Source organism: Kwoniella dendrophila, chromosome 3 (assembly GCF_036810415.1).
Source record: "Kwoniella dendrophila CBS 6074 chromosome 3, complete sequence".
NCBI classification, from domain to species: domain Eukaryota; kingdom Fungi; phylum Basidiomycota; class Tremellomycetes; order Tremellales; family Cryptococcaceae; genus Kwoniella; species Kwoniella dendrophila.
Window position 1 is genome coordinate 715,705 of NC_089478.1, and position 15,805 is coordinate 731,509.

The 15,805-nt window shown below is 41.3% G+C and overlaps 5 protein-coding genes across 5 annotated transcripts; 4 read left to right on the top strand and 1 right to left on the bottom strand.

Annotated features, from left to right (window-relative positions):
- Positions 1-303: 303 nt before the first annotated feature.
- L201_002579 (uncharacterized protein) lies at positions 304-1,460 on the top strand (the record flags this gene model as incomplete). Its single annotated transcript, XM_066218353.1, has 4 exons — positions 304-350; positions 423-777; positions 851-997; positions 1,146-1,460. The coding sequence occupies 4 exons, from the start codon at positions 304-306 to the stop codon at positions 1,458-1,460; spliced, it is 864 nt and encodes a 287-aa protein (XP_066074450.1).
- Positions 1,461-1,954: 494 nt separating this feature from the next.
- On the top strand, positions 1,955-4,836 carry L201_002580 (uncharacterized protein; the record flags this gene model as incomplete). Its single annotated transcript, XM_066218354.1, has 6 exons — positions 1,955-2,302; positions 2,480-3,243; positions 3,391-3,500; positions 3,591-3,757; positions 3,948-4,089; positions 4,232-4,836. 6 exons carry the CDS (start codon positions 1,955-1,957, stop codon positions 4,834-4,836), a joined length of 2,136 nt encoding a protein of 711 aa, XP_066074451.1.
- A 366-nt stretch (positions 4,837-5,202) lies between these two features.
- On the bottom strand, positions 5,203-10,520 carry L201_002581 (uncharacterized protein; the record flags this gene model as incomplete). Its single annotated transcript, XM_066218355.1, has 6 exons — positions 5,203-5,751; positions 5,829-8,869; positions 8,958-9,901; positions 9,960-10,053; positions 10,109-10,425; positions 10,489-10,520. The coding sequence occupies 6 exons, from the start codon at positions 10,518-10,520 to the stop codon at positions 5,203-5,205; spliced, it is 4,977 nt and encodes a 1,658-aa protein (XP_066074452.1).
- Positions 10,521-11,026: 506 nt separating this feature from the next.
- L201_002582 (uncharacterized protein) lies at positions 11,027-12,700 on the top strand (the record flags this gene model as incomplete). Its single annotated transcript, XM_066218356.1, has 10 exons — positions 11,027-11,140; positions 11,254-11,473; positions 11,549-11,626; positions 11,701-11,725; positions 11,791-11,809; positions 11,866-11,920; positions 11,987-12,004; positions 12,078-12,488; positions 12,587-12,593; positions 12,667-12,700. 10 exons carry the CDS (start codon positions 11,027-11,029, stop codon positions 12,698-12,700), a joined length of 981 nt encoding a protein of 326 aa, XP_066074453.1.
- A 1,161-nt stretch (positions 12,701-13,861) lies between these two features.
- On the top strand, positions 13,862-15,539 carry L201_002583 (uncharacterized protein; the record flags this gene model as incomplete). The annotated part of the gene is made up of 6 exons (XM_066218357.1): positions 13,862-13,929; positions 14,014-14,321; positions 14,407-14,537; positions 14,605-15,149; positions 15,206-15,413; positions 15,468-15,539. The coding sequence occupies 6 exons, from the start codon at positions 13,862-13,864 to the stop codon at positions 15,537-15,539; spliced, it is 1,332 nt and encodes a 443-aa protein (XP_066074454.1).
- Positions 15,540-15,805: the final 266 nt, after the last annotated feature.

Here is a 15,805-nt window from a genome sequence, read left to right on the forward strand (position 1 = left end):
ACGATAGGTCGGATATATAAGGTTAGCCTTAACGAACAGATGAATTTAACAATGAAAAACCGCGGTTACTGCAAGCTGCGGACTGCATAGTTACCGGTACTCATTGTGACGTAAAGAGTCCATTTCAATGAGTTTTTGGATCTGACTATGATCGTTTATGTTGAAGTAACCTATAAAGCAGCGTCCACTAAAAAGATGCAGATGATTTTCTTCATATTTTATAGTCTAGTGACGTTTAATTTAAAGAAAGTTTGGTGAAGAATCACATATAATTCGTAACACGAGTGCTCATTCTTTGCAAATATGGCGTTCTCAGCTCCTCAAGACAATTCGGATTTACCTCCACCATGGTATGTCTTCTTCTCCTACGTCCTATACAGATCGGAATTCATGCTAAAATATAGTATACCCAATCACAATAGGATCAGACAATATGATACTCAATATCAAACATATTTTTATATAAATCCATCTACTGAACCACCAACTACATCATGGACACATCCTGCTTTGAGAGAAGGTGAAGTTCATCCTGAACAAGCCGATGCTTTGAATTCATACCATCAACAATCTCAAGGTCAAGGAGAAGCTGCTGCATTCTTGAATTCTGGTAGTGTAGCTGATCCCGTACCTGGTCCTAATTATGATAATAATAATTCATCTTATCAAGGCCAACAACAAAATCAAATCACAGATGGTCAGACTGGAGAAAGAGGTTTAGGAAGTACCATTTCTAGTTTGATGGGTGGTAAACCTAATAACCAGTATGGATATAATGTGTGTAAAGCATATTCATATAGGATGGGCTGAATTTTACTGATGATTACGATACCCTATTATAACCCTCTAGCAACAACAAGGATATCAAGGTTATAACACTGGATATTCCCAACAACAATCCTCTAGCGGCAACAAATTGGGTTTCGGTTCTGGTATGGCTGCTGGAGGTGCAGCTTTATTGGCTGGTAAACTTATAAGTAATGTTGTGGGTGGAGGGGTGAGTCACATGTTTCGCCTGACGAGCCTTTTACCATCCCTTGACGCTACAAGCTCTGGCTATAAACCCTAAAACTACATTTTCCCGCTGTCTTGCGGATTCTTTTCCGATTATTAGCTAACATCTTTCGATGACATTTATATCACAGCATCACAACTCGCATTCAGGTGGATCAGGAATGTTTGGACATAATATGGGTCCACCTCCGTTCATGGGTGGTGGCGGAGGAGGAGGTATGTTTGGCAATTCAGGAGGTATGGGAGGTATGGGAATGGGTGGAATGGGTGGTATGTTTGGTGGGCCAGGAGGTGGCGGACATCATGAAGGTCATCATGGGGGTGGACATCACGGAGGTCCAGGTGGACCAGGTGGTTTTGGAGGAGGTGGTGGCTTCGGTGGACCAGGAGGTGGGTTTGGAGGGGGTGGTGGCGGTTTTGGCGGACCAGGTGGGGGACGTTGGTAATCGACAAACTCAGACGATAAAGCTGGAAGGCTATATGTATTATAATCTCGCTTGCTCGGAATGCAGTTTTCCCTTTCGAGCTCGAAAGCATGAATTGTATGCAATGTTTCTACCATGCATTGGTCGGTTAAGTGGCTTCTCGATCTGTGTGATCGCATGCTTTTTAGAAATCTTACCATGCCATACTTGTGCTGTTGCAGTGAACTAGTAATGTTACCTGAGTTGAGGTTGAATTCAACGGGGTTGGATTTGAGGTTTGATGCGAAGGTTAAGCGTAATCACCGTTGAACACCAATTATTCTCCTTGATCCACTTTTCATCTTCCTTCCGCTGTTTCAACGTTTGTTCTAATTATTGCTTGCCTTGACTTGTTTCCGCGTACAAACCAGCAAACACGTAATCCTGCATTGCTTATTGAGATCTTGTATCTTGCATAACTTCAGACACGGCTACCGATATATCGATAACACACGCCTAATAGCAGTAATTCACGAATGGTCTCTGGTAGACACGACTTCACCGATTCTGAACCTGAGGCTGAGATGGCTATTGATTCAGGTATGGAAGAATTAGAAGCAGAAGTCGAAGCTGGACCATCAAATCCACGTAAACGACAATTGAGTGACGGTAATCCTGCTTCTTCAACCAATGGAGCTGCTACATATAGTAGAGGAAATAGTGAGGATTTTGATGAATTGCTAGATGAAGACGATAACAATGAAGGGGAAGAAGAGATTGAAAGAGTCAAACCAAAGTCTATCACTATAAAACCACCTTCTTCTTCTTCTTCGTCAAAGAAGGGTAAGAAAGGGAAAGAAGGTAGTAATCCATTAAAGATAACGGTAAGCTCAGTCTATAGCATATTCTCTCTACAATCAGTATTAAATACACACTATCAAGACCCTCACCTATCACATTATATGATGCGGTCGATGCGTACTTTGTGCCATCAACATATGTATCTTCCCATATAGAACATTACATTTACCTTTTTCCTCCTTTTTCTTTTCTTTTTATAGTTACGACCAGGTATAACCAACTTAGTAAATAACGATTCACCTTCTTCATCATCAACAAAAGGTAAAACGAAACAACCGAAAATAAAAGCTAAATCTTTGACGAAACGTCACAAAACATCTGATCGTTCATCATTATCACCACCACCACCAATTACACTTAAATTTGGACTAAAAAGTACAACAATGGCTGAAAAGGCTACGTATTCATCATCTGAGGAAGATCAAGAAGATAATGAAGACAGAGTAGAAGAAGATGATAATGATAATGATGATCCAATCTCAATTCCACCTCCAAAACAACCACCAAGCAAAAAGAAGAAACTTTCCTTGTCTACATCAAAACCATCATCATCAACAACAACTAATAGCAGTAATAGTAAAGGTAAATCAAAAAGTAATCAGGAAAAGGAACAAAAACTATCTACGACAGCTTTAGCATCAGCAGCACATAAAAAAAGTTATGATTGGTTAGCACCGTCAGTCGCTGGTGCAAGCCATCGTAGGCCACCCGAAAGAGAGAGACAGAATTCTTTAACTGGTAGTACAACTAGTAACGGAAATAGTAACAGTAATAGTAAGATTACAGGGTGGTCACCAGCAGATGAAGCTATAGGTGGTTTATTAGATGACAAAGATAACGATATTTCGAAAGAAACGAATTCACCTGATATAACAATCGAAAAGAAACCAAAAAAACAATATAAGAAGAAAGCTGCAGATGCTCCGCCAGGTCCAGGAAAAGCTTGGAGAAAAGGCATTAAAAAGTGAGCAGGCTTGCTTAATAGTGATATCTATGGTCGTGCATAGCAGAATTCCCGCTAACTACGATTATTACCGATATTCTGCTTTTGCCTTACCCCATCGCTTTCCTCACTACTTTCGTTCTGCTTGTGCTACACCGATGTGTTCAGAGGAATGACCACCGCCGTTAAGGCTGAGGACGGCCTATCAACTCCAGGCGGATCACCTCTGATTCAAGCTGCTACACCAATAAGTAGAGACGCATCTCCAGCTCCTCTGGGTGAGTACTAAGGCTCAACTGCTTTCTCCCTCATGTTTCCCTCTCGTACCACTTTCTAATGATCGTTAATTGACTGGTTGTGTCTACTAGAAATGCCTCCCCGGATGATAGGCGAAAAACCCATCCCGCCTGTCGTTGTTCCGCCTCCTCGTGCACCTTCTCCACCCTTTATCCTTGCAGATACACAAGAACTTGGATTCCCGGTTTATCCAAATCCTATTCATGCTCCCAAAGTACCATTAGGCAACTTCCCAAAGGTGAGTGGAATTTTCCCTTAGAAATAGGTCGTAGTTCTGCGGGGATTATTTCTATACTTTCCTATCTACCTCCTCATCCACGTTACCTAAGTCATCCTTCTGGCAAACTGTGTCGCTTTTCCTCCTTCGTTTCTTCGAACATGATAGGCAAGCGCAAAGTAATACTGATTTTTTGTTTCATCCACACCAGGTAACCCAATATTTCGCTCCACTCAATGGTGGCGATGTTGGACCTTTCCCAAGAAAAGAGCCTGTAAGAAACTGGACTCATTCCGAAAAGGTTATGATCGGAGTTGGAGGAGGTCAATTGAAGATAAAATCATGGTTTATGGGTATGTACTTTTTTTTTCCCTTGCTTTTTCCTTTGACCCTTTACAACCCGTATATTGAGTAGCATTTCAATGGGCCTTCTATTCAATCATTGATTGAAATAACACTGACTTAACTACTTGATTGTTTCTCCGATGATAACAGGTCCACCTTCAGAATTAGGTCGATTGGTTCAAGCAGATAAAGAAGCGAAAGAATTAGCAAGATTAGCTAAGATCAAATCTAACAATACGAATAAAGAAAATGCTCAAAGTGGAGGTACTGCTACACCCACTGGAGGAGGTACATCCAACTTAGATCCTAACGAGAATAGACCGAGTTTAACAACAGCAAATTCATTTGATAATTCAAATTCGAACCTGCCTACACCAGAATTAGCGCCAACCATCATACCAGCTGCCGTAGTTGACACCAATTCTGATGTGAACAAAACGAAGGATAATAATAATGATGAAGAAACAATGTCAGAATTGATGGACTTGGATGATAATGAATCATTGATTCCACAAAGCGGTACAACAACACCTGTTCCCGCTACAACAACGAGTACAACGAAAATTAAAATGAAAATCACTTCACCATCAACAGGAGGTAAAACCAAGAAGAATGTACCAAGGAAAAGTAATTTGAGAAAAGAAATTATTGTTCAAAGTGAAGACAATAGTGAATTAGATGTAGATCCTACTCCTAGTGGTGTTGGTGTAGGTGTTGTTACGCATGATAGCAAAGAGGAAGACATAATGGCTTAAGAAACGTCCATGTTTGATAATCGAGCTCGAAACAGTCATCGTTGAATTTGTACACTTTCATCCCTTCTCATTTTTTCTGCTCGTTGTATTTTTCCGAGATAAACGTACATTCCCTCATGTCGTCATTATGCATACTAAATTATATATATATTTTATTAACATTTTACAATACAAACAATAGAGAACAAGGCTATAAACAATTAGCGTAAATGATATTTCCAGAAACCCAAATTTTATATAGTTGAAGTACAATAGCACAGTATCTACATAGCTGTCTGTGATCTTTCATTGAGATGTCGATGGAAAGTTTATGCGGTGGAGCATAATTGATTAAAAGGTTCAATAGAAAACACGATTCTTGGCCGACTATCCCCTTCTAGCAATAGCAACTATTAAATCTCTATTCCAACCGATTTTCCATTCGGCTAATCTCTTCAATTCTCTCCAATGTTCGTGACCGCTAGCTGTAGAATCGATTGTAGAGGATGAGGGGATAGAAGATTGATAAATCACGAAATCTGCTTCACTCAATAATGATCTAAGTAAAGAACCCAACAATAAACAAACTATACAAGCTATAATCAATCCAGGTAAAGACACGACAGGTTTTCTGAGTATTTCGTTCTTCGATATTAAACCTTTCTGCGTAGCCTCATGAGGTCGTGTTATACCTGAAGTGGAAGATGAATCGTTGCTATTGTTGATAAGTGATGATGTACTCAATGAGGGCGTTGGTGGTTTAGGTGGATCAGGTAATTTAGGTAAATTACTTTTAATTGGTGAATGTTCTGCTGTAGCTGGAGCAGAATTTGAAGTAAATCTAGGTAATCGTGAATATTTCCAAAAATTATATGAATATCTTGATGTTGATTCCTGTATGGTTGTCGCTGAAGAAGGTTCAATAGGTTGAGGTGGCTAAAATAGCATATGTGATCAGCGGTAATTCACGTTTGGATTGGATTATAAATTCTTTAGAAGTTTACTTTACTCACCTTGATTTCTGAGGTGGAATTAGATTCTTCTTCTAGTGGAGTAGTAGTTCCATCAATCGTACCAGCACCTTCAACGTTTTCACCTATCTCGTCACCTTTTTTAAGTTCATCTTTCATATATTCTCTAGCTACCGCTAAAGGTTTATCTAATGACGTAGAATTCTGGGTAGATCTATTAACTAATTGAGGTAAGTTTTGTTTATTGTTATTGTCTCTTAAACCAAAATGTTTTGACCTCTTTTCATCTTCAACTATAATCTCATTACTACCATAAAAATAACCTTTCTTCATTGTTTGCCCTCCATCGAGCTCGGTAATTTGTGGTGATCGATGAGTTTTGAGAGTAAGTTGTATAACAGCTCCATCATTAATTAAATCTAATAACCATCTAGGCCTTGGTGTAGGTGCAGCTGCAATGCCACTTAAAGGATCTGATATAGGTGCATCATATCCCGTTGTAGGTAATGTAACTCTTAATAGATGTCTTGATTGTGTTGTTGGGTCTAAAGACGCTGAGTGTAAAACTGAAGGTGCCAATGAAATTATTGAACATCTAAAAGGCAAATCAAGATTTTCTTGTTGAGGTAATTTAAATGGTAATACCGATTGTTGTTCATTTGTAGGATTGTGTAATGCCACAGGTAAAGAAACAGCTTTTAGATCAACTTGACATCCAAATTTAGTAGCTGCGCTACCTATTTCAACTTCTAAGACTAAAAGATCTTTTCTACCTTTTCTAATTTCTTCAGCTAAATCAATTACTGTAGATCGTCCGGTATTCACAGATGAGCGAGAATCATTGTGTTTCAACAGAGGTGAAAGCGTCCCTTCCCTTTCTCTACTTGTAGATGGTGTCGGGGGTTGTATAGTCACTGTCAAAGAGTATTCATCATCATCATTGATTTGATGTACTCCCGATCGATCATCTTCGATACCTTCTAATGCCCAGGGCGCTGATGACCGTTCCTCCGGAGCTAAAACTACCATAGATGGTACTCTTGCCCTTGAAGGTGGACCTGAGGCCTTCAGTATACTTTCTATGGCCAACAGAGCTCGTGGTAAAGAACCATTCAACATGTTGTTTACTGATAATGGCATGCTACCACTATAGTCGACAGACGCGACGTACATGCACCTGGTGGAAGGTATAGCGTATTGTTCATGTGAGTACGGATCGATTGTTTCCAAAATCCATCCTTCTAATACGACATTACCTTGAGGCAATGCCGTTGGATTGTATTTTGTCCAATTCATACCGATGGATGCAGTATCGAAATTGGATGACGAAGCGTGAAATATCGTGGAAAGGGGTGTCTGAGATCCATGGATGGAAGGTGAAGGTGGAGGTGGATCAGGCATACGAGCTACGATGGTTGCCACTAGCATGCTTCTTCCTCTGAATGGGAATGTCGTATGGGCTACCATATGGGAAGTGGTAATTCCATGACCAAATGATTGAAGTGTTGTTGGTTTATCGAAACGCTCATCTTTTCTTATAGACGAAACTGCACTGGAAACGTCTTCAGCAGTAAATCCTTCTATTATTCTGCCAGCTCTAAAGACAGGAAACATCTCTGATACATGATTAACGATCCTTCTTTCTATCTTAAGACCATCTCGATCAGACACAGGTTGCCAGCTGTTAGGATCTGTTGATTCTCCATCTCGATCGGCATGAATTTTAGCGAGTTGACCTAAAGCTCTCACTGCTGCATCTACCGGCGTACTCCCGGTATCCGGGATTGGAGTAGCTGTGGCCATTGGTATTATGGCTGCACGTGTAGTTTCTGCTGCAACATTATACCACTTTGTGAGAGGCATAGCGTATCTGGTGAAAGCTGAACTGGATATCGGCGATTTATTCAGGTCAGGCGAATTGGAGGGAGATGTGACGTTCAGATCGAGGTTACTTCGCTTTTTACGAAGTGTCCCTAAGGCTGGTGGTTGATCAAGTGGAGCTCTTGACGGTCTTCCTCTTTTCTGTTTCTTCAGCAGCTGTACTTCACCATCAGGCAGATCTTCGAGATCAATCTTGACTTTACTGCCATTAACTGTAACTGACGTTTTTCCAGGTGGCGCAGTACCTCTCCTAACGGTTATGGCGACTTTGTCGTTCTTCAGGATGGTTGGATCATGCTCGATCGTCAACCACAAACCTCCTCCACTGGGCGACAGTCGATGTCTACGCAAAGCCGAAATGGCTTGTTGAGGAGGATCAATGAGGATCGCAAAACTGTTCGACCATTGATCTGCATCACAACGTATTTCGCATTCGATGTTAGACAGTGGTCTTGAAGCGTGCATGGATTTCAGACTACTTGCTTCGCTTCCGCCATTTTCAGGATCGGGGTTTTTGACAGCGACTGGGAGAGGAAAAGATGTGTGTGTACTAGAAGAATTTGATCGTCTGGCTTCGGCTGCTTCATACTCAAATTTAGAAGTTTCTTGTTCTACATCATATCTTGATGATAATACTCTTGCTCCTCCTAGCCGTGTAGCTACAGGTGGAGCACCATGTTTGATAGCAAATTCACCAATGCCAGCTAAAGTTGACATCATTACTTGTGGTATCGAAGACTTGTTTGACCAACCCCTAGGATCACTTTGCTCAAGGAGTGTGACTTGAGTAGTATTTGGTGAGAGCGCTTCAACGGACCAACCTTGAAGATCTATCTGAGTACGTATGATGTTTGGGTCGGTAACAGCTGGTATTCGAGGGAACAGGTCGTTATCGTCCGTTGAGAAACCGAAAAGATGAACCGAAGAAGGCGATTTATAGGTTGTTCGAAGCATAACTGAGTCTCTGGCACTGACAGGCCAAGCTGCCTTAGATCTGATATGCCATAGATCCGTTAATTCATTGATATCTTCCAGAAGAGCGGCATCCTCATGAGATTTATCCCAGACCAATCGTGCACCAGGACTTGCAATAACAGCGAAAAGATCCCATATACCGACTCCAACAAATACTGCTTCGGCACGGAACACGACTAGCGTTTTATCAATAGAATTGAGTTGATGTATCGCTACTCCACGAGAATCTAAAACCGGACGCCATTTCTGTTCTGGCTCCTGAAGAAGCGAAGTAAAATCTGATTATCAGTTGACGACCAAATAAACATGACTCACAAATGTAGTTTCGCCGTATCAAACTAGCGATACTCTTTTGAGCAGCTTCACTTCCTTCGGATTTTGTCCTGCTGATCTCAATCGAGTCTGCTTGCGATTTATAACTCTCCGCTGTAGCGATGGTTCGTAGTGATATACCGGTCATACTTGCTGTATCTTCTAGAAGCGGTCTGCGCGGTATAGGCGTTTGCATTGGTTCTATGCCCACTGGTATACCGTTAATTCTAACACCTGCTGTGGAAGATGTTGTTCTTTCAATAGAGACATTCACCCGGACAAGCTCCTCTCCTGGTTGCAATTTAGCGTGAGCAAATCTAAGGATAAGTCGTTTCGGTGCTGCTATTCCAGTATCGATGTTGGGAGCTTGACCGACGAAAGATGTCCACGATCCTGAAGAAGATTCTTTGCCGTGCTGAGTCCTTACAGTGATCTGTACATCCCAACTTTGCGTTGAAGAAATACCAAATTCCACCTGTCGACGTAAATCTTCCGTTTCCTTGTTTTCTCCCCCATTAACGATAGCATAGCCCACGGACAAAGTGACTCTAGCGGTATCGTAGCCCACTGAGCCTATAGCTACATCAGGACCATATCCCAGTAATACAGGTACTTTTTCACTTCCATCTCTGATATAATCCACTAATCCTACCACAAGAGAAGGAAGATGTTGAGGAACACCTCCACCAACTGCCCAAGCTCCTTTGGGGTTCCATGACCAAAAGCAAGTTATGCGAGCTTTACCATTCGGGAGGTTATCGTTAGATAAAGGTGAATTCGATGGTAGCTGTATACACCAAGCTAGTAGGGCGACGTGAGCCCGGACGTGCGGTGGTGCTGGGCGGAGATAGGCTGGTTCATGCTTTGAACGAGGAAGAGAAGTGGTGATATCGATCAAGGTATGCTGGTCCACAAGGGTTTTGGAGATAGTCACAGCGTCTCGGGGACTTTCAAGCGCGGACAGCCATTAATTGTCGCTCTAAACTCCCAATAAATTGCACTTACCTGGATGGCCAACCAAGTCTATAGTTTGTCTTGGTAACTCTCGTATGGGCATCTAGTAGATCAAGAGTAACAGCTTCTTCGACCATGCGATCCCCTACAAACATTACACTGAGCTATTTTGCGCGATCAAAATAATCAGAGTAGCTTACACATAGGTCTTGTTTCCGGCGTCACCAAACATCCTCTAAAAGTGTCTATACTGACATCGCTTCCGCAATCAACTTCAACTACCGCTCTATAAACTTCTCCTGCTTTACCATTCCGTCTATGTACTATCACCTGACTGGCATCTATTTTACCTAAGTTTGAACCTCTAGCTGTACTTTTGCCTGAATCTCGCGCAGTAGTTGATGCAGTAAGAGGGAGAACTGAAACTGGCTTCCATGCTGATGAGGCGGATGAGGAAAGTAGAGCTCTAAAGTAGGTTAACGAGGTGGAAAGGGATTCATGCCATGCTGCTTCGAGCCTATATTCAGAAGATAAATCAGTGATTGTATATGACGACGATTGTTGAATCATCCGAGCTCACTTGCTGCCGTCATCTAGATTCTCCAACCGCATGACCTACGGTTGGATGTCATGAAGGGATGATTGTAAGAGAACTGCCAAGCTTCGTATCTAAAGTAGATGGTATAAGTTTTCGCGCGATAGTCAGGCATGCGTGATTGAAAAAGCTTCAAGGTGTCTGGTGATTGGTCTCTGATTACTGTTTGTAGAGAAGGTATTTAGAATAATTTCTGAGCGATATTGGAATGTCAACTATGTTTGTTATTCAACCTTTGCTCTACATTCGGTAACATCTACAACTTCTCGTCCGACTTTATAGTTTACATCTCATCATCATTCCACGTGGGCATATCCGCTAATTCACGTGACTCAGCCAGTACTCACCGTACGTAGCCACCCTCATGACGCGCCTGCAGGTCAAAGCTTATGCTTAAAATCCTGGAACAAGAGAAGGGTGGTCGTCCATTACTTTAAACATCACTCATTCTCATTGTCTTCTCTACCCCATCACGATATCAAGCTATACATCATCGCACAAGATCAACGAACAAACACGCGCAATGATACAGATATTATCAATATTGATGAGTTCGCTACTGGTAGCTGCTCATGGAGATCACTCATTCGACCTAAATGATCTGAACGATGCTGGATTATCTTATGCTGAGAGGCATGTGCGTATTCATCTCACTCACATCCCATCATCAAACCATTCTCACCTCTTCCCATGACTTCTATATATTTACGATCTTCGTAGCTGACTTGAGTCAAAAATGACTTTTCATAGATGCATACAGAACACCATATCGATTCATTTGATTTAGAGGCTTTCTTCAAGTTACATGATTTGGATATGAACGGGTTTTGGGAGGTACCCGAAATAGAAGCTGTATATGGTTTACATCATCATTCCGTGAAAGACAAGATAAAACAACCGGAATTAGTGGATGCTCGAACCAAGGTAGTAGTAGATAAAGTCTTGGATAAGTTGGATACTAACAAGGATGGTGAGTATACTTCTATCGGTCATACGATATCACTGCCGCGATGACGATATTATGCTAATTCATATTCGATTGAAGGCAAAATATCACTATCTGAATTTATAGCAGGAGGAACAGACGGCTTACCGTCCTTTGAGGGATATAAGGATCTTGGTCGTAAGTATTCTACTTCATACTCCACGGATCGCTTCTCGAGCGTAATCTCGCTTACCCTTGATTACCTGATTTAGATCATTACGATGAAGAATCGGAATAGTACGTATGATCAAGTTAGTGATCTGGAAAGAACACAGCTAATCGGATGTTGTCATCGACTTCAGCTTCTTGCATCACGAAGAAGTAAGTGAAGGTACAAATTCACTAATACTTGTAGCTGATAATGACTATTTATATAGCTTTATCATTCAACCCCAGAGACGCAGACCGATGAAGCATACAATCACCCCGAAGGTGAGCTCAGCTGGAGGATTCCTGTCTCTGCCATGACCAAATCAGCTGATCCATCTTCTCCTGCAGATATCGCTCACTTCAGACGTAATTATCAAGATCTTTGCTACTTGCGGACATATCATGTGTGGTTACTGACAATAGTGTCTATTTACGGCAGATCACGGCGAGATAGAAGATGAAGAAGATGCAAGAGAACGTAAATTCGAAGGATTAAATGAAGATGCAGATTTATCAAAAGATCATTTCGCTGAAGACCCATTAGATATACATTCACATTTACCTGGAGATGGTCCAACTGATGTACCACCTAGACCTGAATCAACCTTGAAACCTGGTGATGAAGTTGATCCACCACCTACACAGGAACAAAAACCATTAGCAATACATAGAGTTGATCCTTTGGCTTCACCTCAACGTATATTAAAAGGTAATGACGATAACAATAAGCATTTGACAAAAGAAGAGTTAGAATCGTTATCAAAACAATCTGCGAAAGGTTCAAAGTACGATTCAGGTCATGGTAGACCAAGAAACGCTGAAGACAGATTGAAATCCGGTGTACCTTATAGTAAGTTTACCGGTCAGTTAACCTTGTATTTCTGTTACCTCAGATTGAGGTGGTGGCACTAAGCTGATAATATTTCGACCATTTTCTTTGATTTTCAGAATATAAGTAAGTCCAGTTTGTTCATCGAAGTCGATGTGATTTTCAACCGCTAATGTAACCAAATAATTTGCCTTCACAGAATGAGAAAAGGTCTTCGGTCCGATGAATTCTAGTCTCTGCATATATACGGTTATTTGTGTATGCATGTGTGTGGGATAACGTCGGATAGAGGTGCAGTCCTAAGTTTGTAATTCAGTGTAAGAGGCCTTATTCTTCACTCATGACTATACAGAATTGATACAGTTCATGCTGCACTTCGTGTTTGGTCATGAAACGTACATAAAGCGAGTGATATGAAGAGCGGATGATCTCACAATACTCAGTGATCAGATTTTCTTGTTGACATTGCTTTCAGCGCATGCTGCTTGTAAGGTATTGGCAACTATACTAACAGGTATTAAGTGTACGGGTTCCAGTATATCAGTATCTAGAACTATTTCTGCGCGAAGGACTTTGGTAGCTCCCTATGATCAAATGGCAAATCATGATAAGGAATTGATGAATCCCTGCAATTTTTCTCAGCTTGATATCGTCGAATTTCTGCTGCTGAAGTGGATTTAGCATATTTATCGAGTAAATTGATACTGTTAAGATGAGTAGGGATATATACCGAAAATGGTCTCACGCATTCATTGGCAGGTGGGACGTTATCTTGACTTCTAGCCAATGAAGAGCGAACATACAAGACAGCTTGATGTGAAAGGATCGCATAGGGGAACAATCTGGAAGGAAGGACAAGAAGATTTGACATTTTTGGAAGGAAGTCATAAGTCTCGAGCAACCTGATAGGTAATGAGATAGTCTATACTAACTCAATTCGGATGTCCAAAGTATGCTACAACAGCAACAGTTTCAATCCCGAGCAATCAGGATACGTTAGGAACAACCTGGTAGAACATGGTCAAATCACTACACATATGATCCGGCCGTTGCCGGTACCCTCATTTGCCACGTTGACGTCATGCCACACTTGTGCTGAAATCCATTTGCGGTATAAACCGAACTTTCAGGGTATTTCCCCATGCGGGGTCGTGTATTATTACCCGGTTGAGTTATCATATCAGTCACTGTGTTACACTATACAGGTAAGACAATTACTCATTGCAGTATCACTCTACTCTATCTCACTCTGCAACACAACCAGCCTTAGTATCGTTCTATCAGACTCATTATTATCTATATCTTGACTTCATTATCCTTTATACTTTATCGATCCTTTTTATCATTCATCCTTCTTTCTTCATCTTTATCACTTACCCATCGCTGCTTTTACAATGAAGACCGCAGCTATCTTATGCGCCGCTTTGGCAGCCGCTTCATCAGTTGAAGCTGGTGTTCATCGGTAAGTTTGCTCTTTCTTCGGCCGCGTCATCGTTGCCACCCCGCATTGACTTACCGAATCGGTTTTATTGTATTGTTGTTGTAGAATGAAATTAGAGAAAGTAACACCAACATCATTACTCTCTGACTCAGCATCAAACATTAGGCCATCACCTGAACAAGAAGCTGAATGGCTTAGACACAAGCATTTAGGTTTATCCCATGAGGAATTACTCAACGGTAATGGTCAAAAACCATTAATGGGATCAGGTGGATCAGGTAGAAAAGTTAAAGGTGATTGTCATTACCATGATATGAATGATGAGGACAAAGATAAATTCTGGGCTCAAATGATCAAACGTGATGGCAATGAGAAAAGAGCTCTTAAAGGTGGTCATGGAGTTCCTTTATCCGGTGAGTACTAGTAGATGATTACTCAATGAAGTGAATCTTTGAGCTGTACTAAGAGCTGTACTAACGAATGATACGATGCGTGTAGACTACATGAATGCCCAATATTTTGCTCCTATTACTATTGGTACACCTCCACAAAGCTTTAAAGTAGTACTTGATACAGGTTCTTCCAATCTTTGGGTACCAGGAGTCAGCTGCTCAAGTATCGCATGTTTCGTAAGTCTCGCTGAGTATCCTTACCCATGTCTTAATTCTGAATCAACCGAGACTGACCTCTTTATAGCTCCACTCTAAATACGATAGTTCAGCTTCTTCTACATACAAGAAGAACGGTACCGACTTTGCTATCAGATATGGATCTGGTTCATTAGAAGGATTTGTATCTCAAGATACTGTCACTATCGGTGATCTTGTTATCAAACACCAAGATTTCGCTGAAGCTACCAAAGAACCTGGACTTGCTTTCGCCTTTGGTAAATTCGATGGTATCTTAGGTTTAGGTTACGATACCATCTCAGTCAATCACATTGTACCACCATTCTACAACATGCTCAACCAAGGTTTACTCGATGAACCTATCTTCTCATTCAGATTAGGTTCTTCAGATGAAGATGGAGGTGAAGCCATATTCGGTGGTATTGATGAATCAGCCTTCACAGGTAAACTCAACTACGTACCAGTCAGAAGAAAGGGTTACTGGGAAACTGAACTTGAAGCTATCAAATTCGGTAAAGAACAACTTGATCTTGAGAACACCGGTGCCGCTATCGATACTGGAACTTCATTAATCGTCATGCCTTCCGATGTTGCTGAATTACTTAACAAAGAGTAAGCCAGAATACTGATACAGATGGAATCTCTAGCTAACAATCGTTTCACGTTAGAATTGGTGCACAAAAATCATGGAACGGTCAATACACTGTCGACTGTAACACCATTGATAAACTTCCTCAACTCTCTTTCGTCTTCGCTGGTAAATCGTATACCCTTGATGGTTCTGATTACGTCCTTAACGCTGGTGGAACATGTATTTCATCTTTCACTGGTATGGATATCCCAGCTCCAATGGGTCCTCTCTGGATTGTTGGTGATGTAAGTGCATTCACTGTATATCAACGACGATAGGAGCTAATGTGTCGTTCACAGGTATTCCTCCGAAAATACTACACCGTCTATGACCTCGGTCGAAACGCTGTCGGTTTCGCATCAGCTAAATAAACAAGTGTACTTGAAGAGCGAAAGAAGGAAAGAAGTATAATAAAAATCTAGTCTAGACAGAGATAGAAGACTTATAAACGGGGTCATTTGGAGGAAGGTTTCATCGTTTTCAATATCAAATACCCCCCATATATATCTATCAAGATTTTGTGGTAGCATCGTTTGAGAAGTACTGTTTCGAATATGACTGCATGTATCGTCTGCTCTGATCCGTCACTTTGTCGCAGGCCCCCAGGGTACTGTTTACGCGGGAACTACGAACCCTA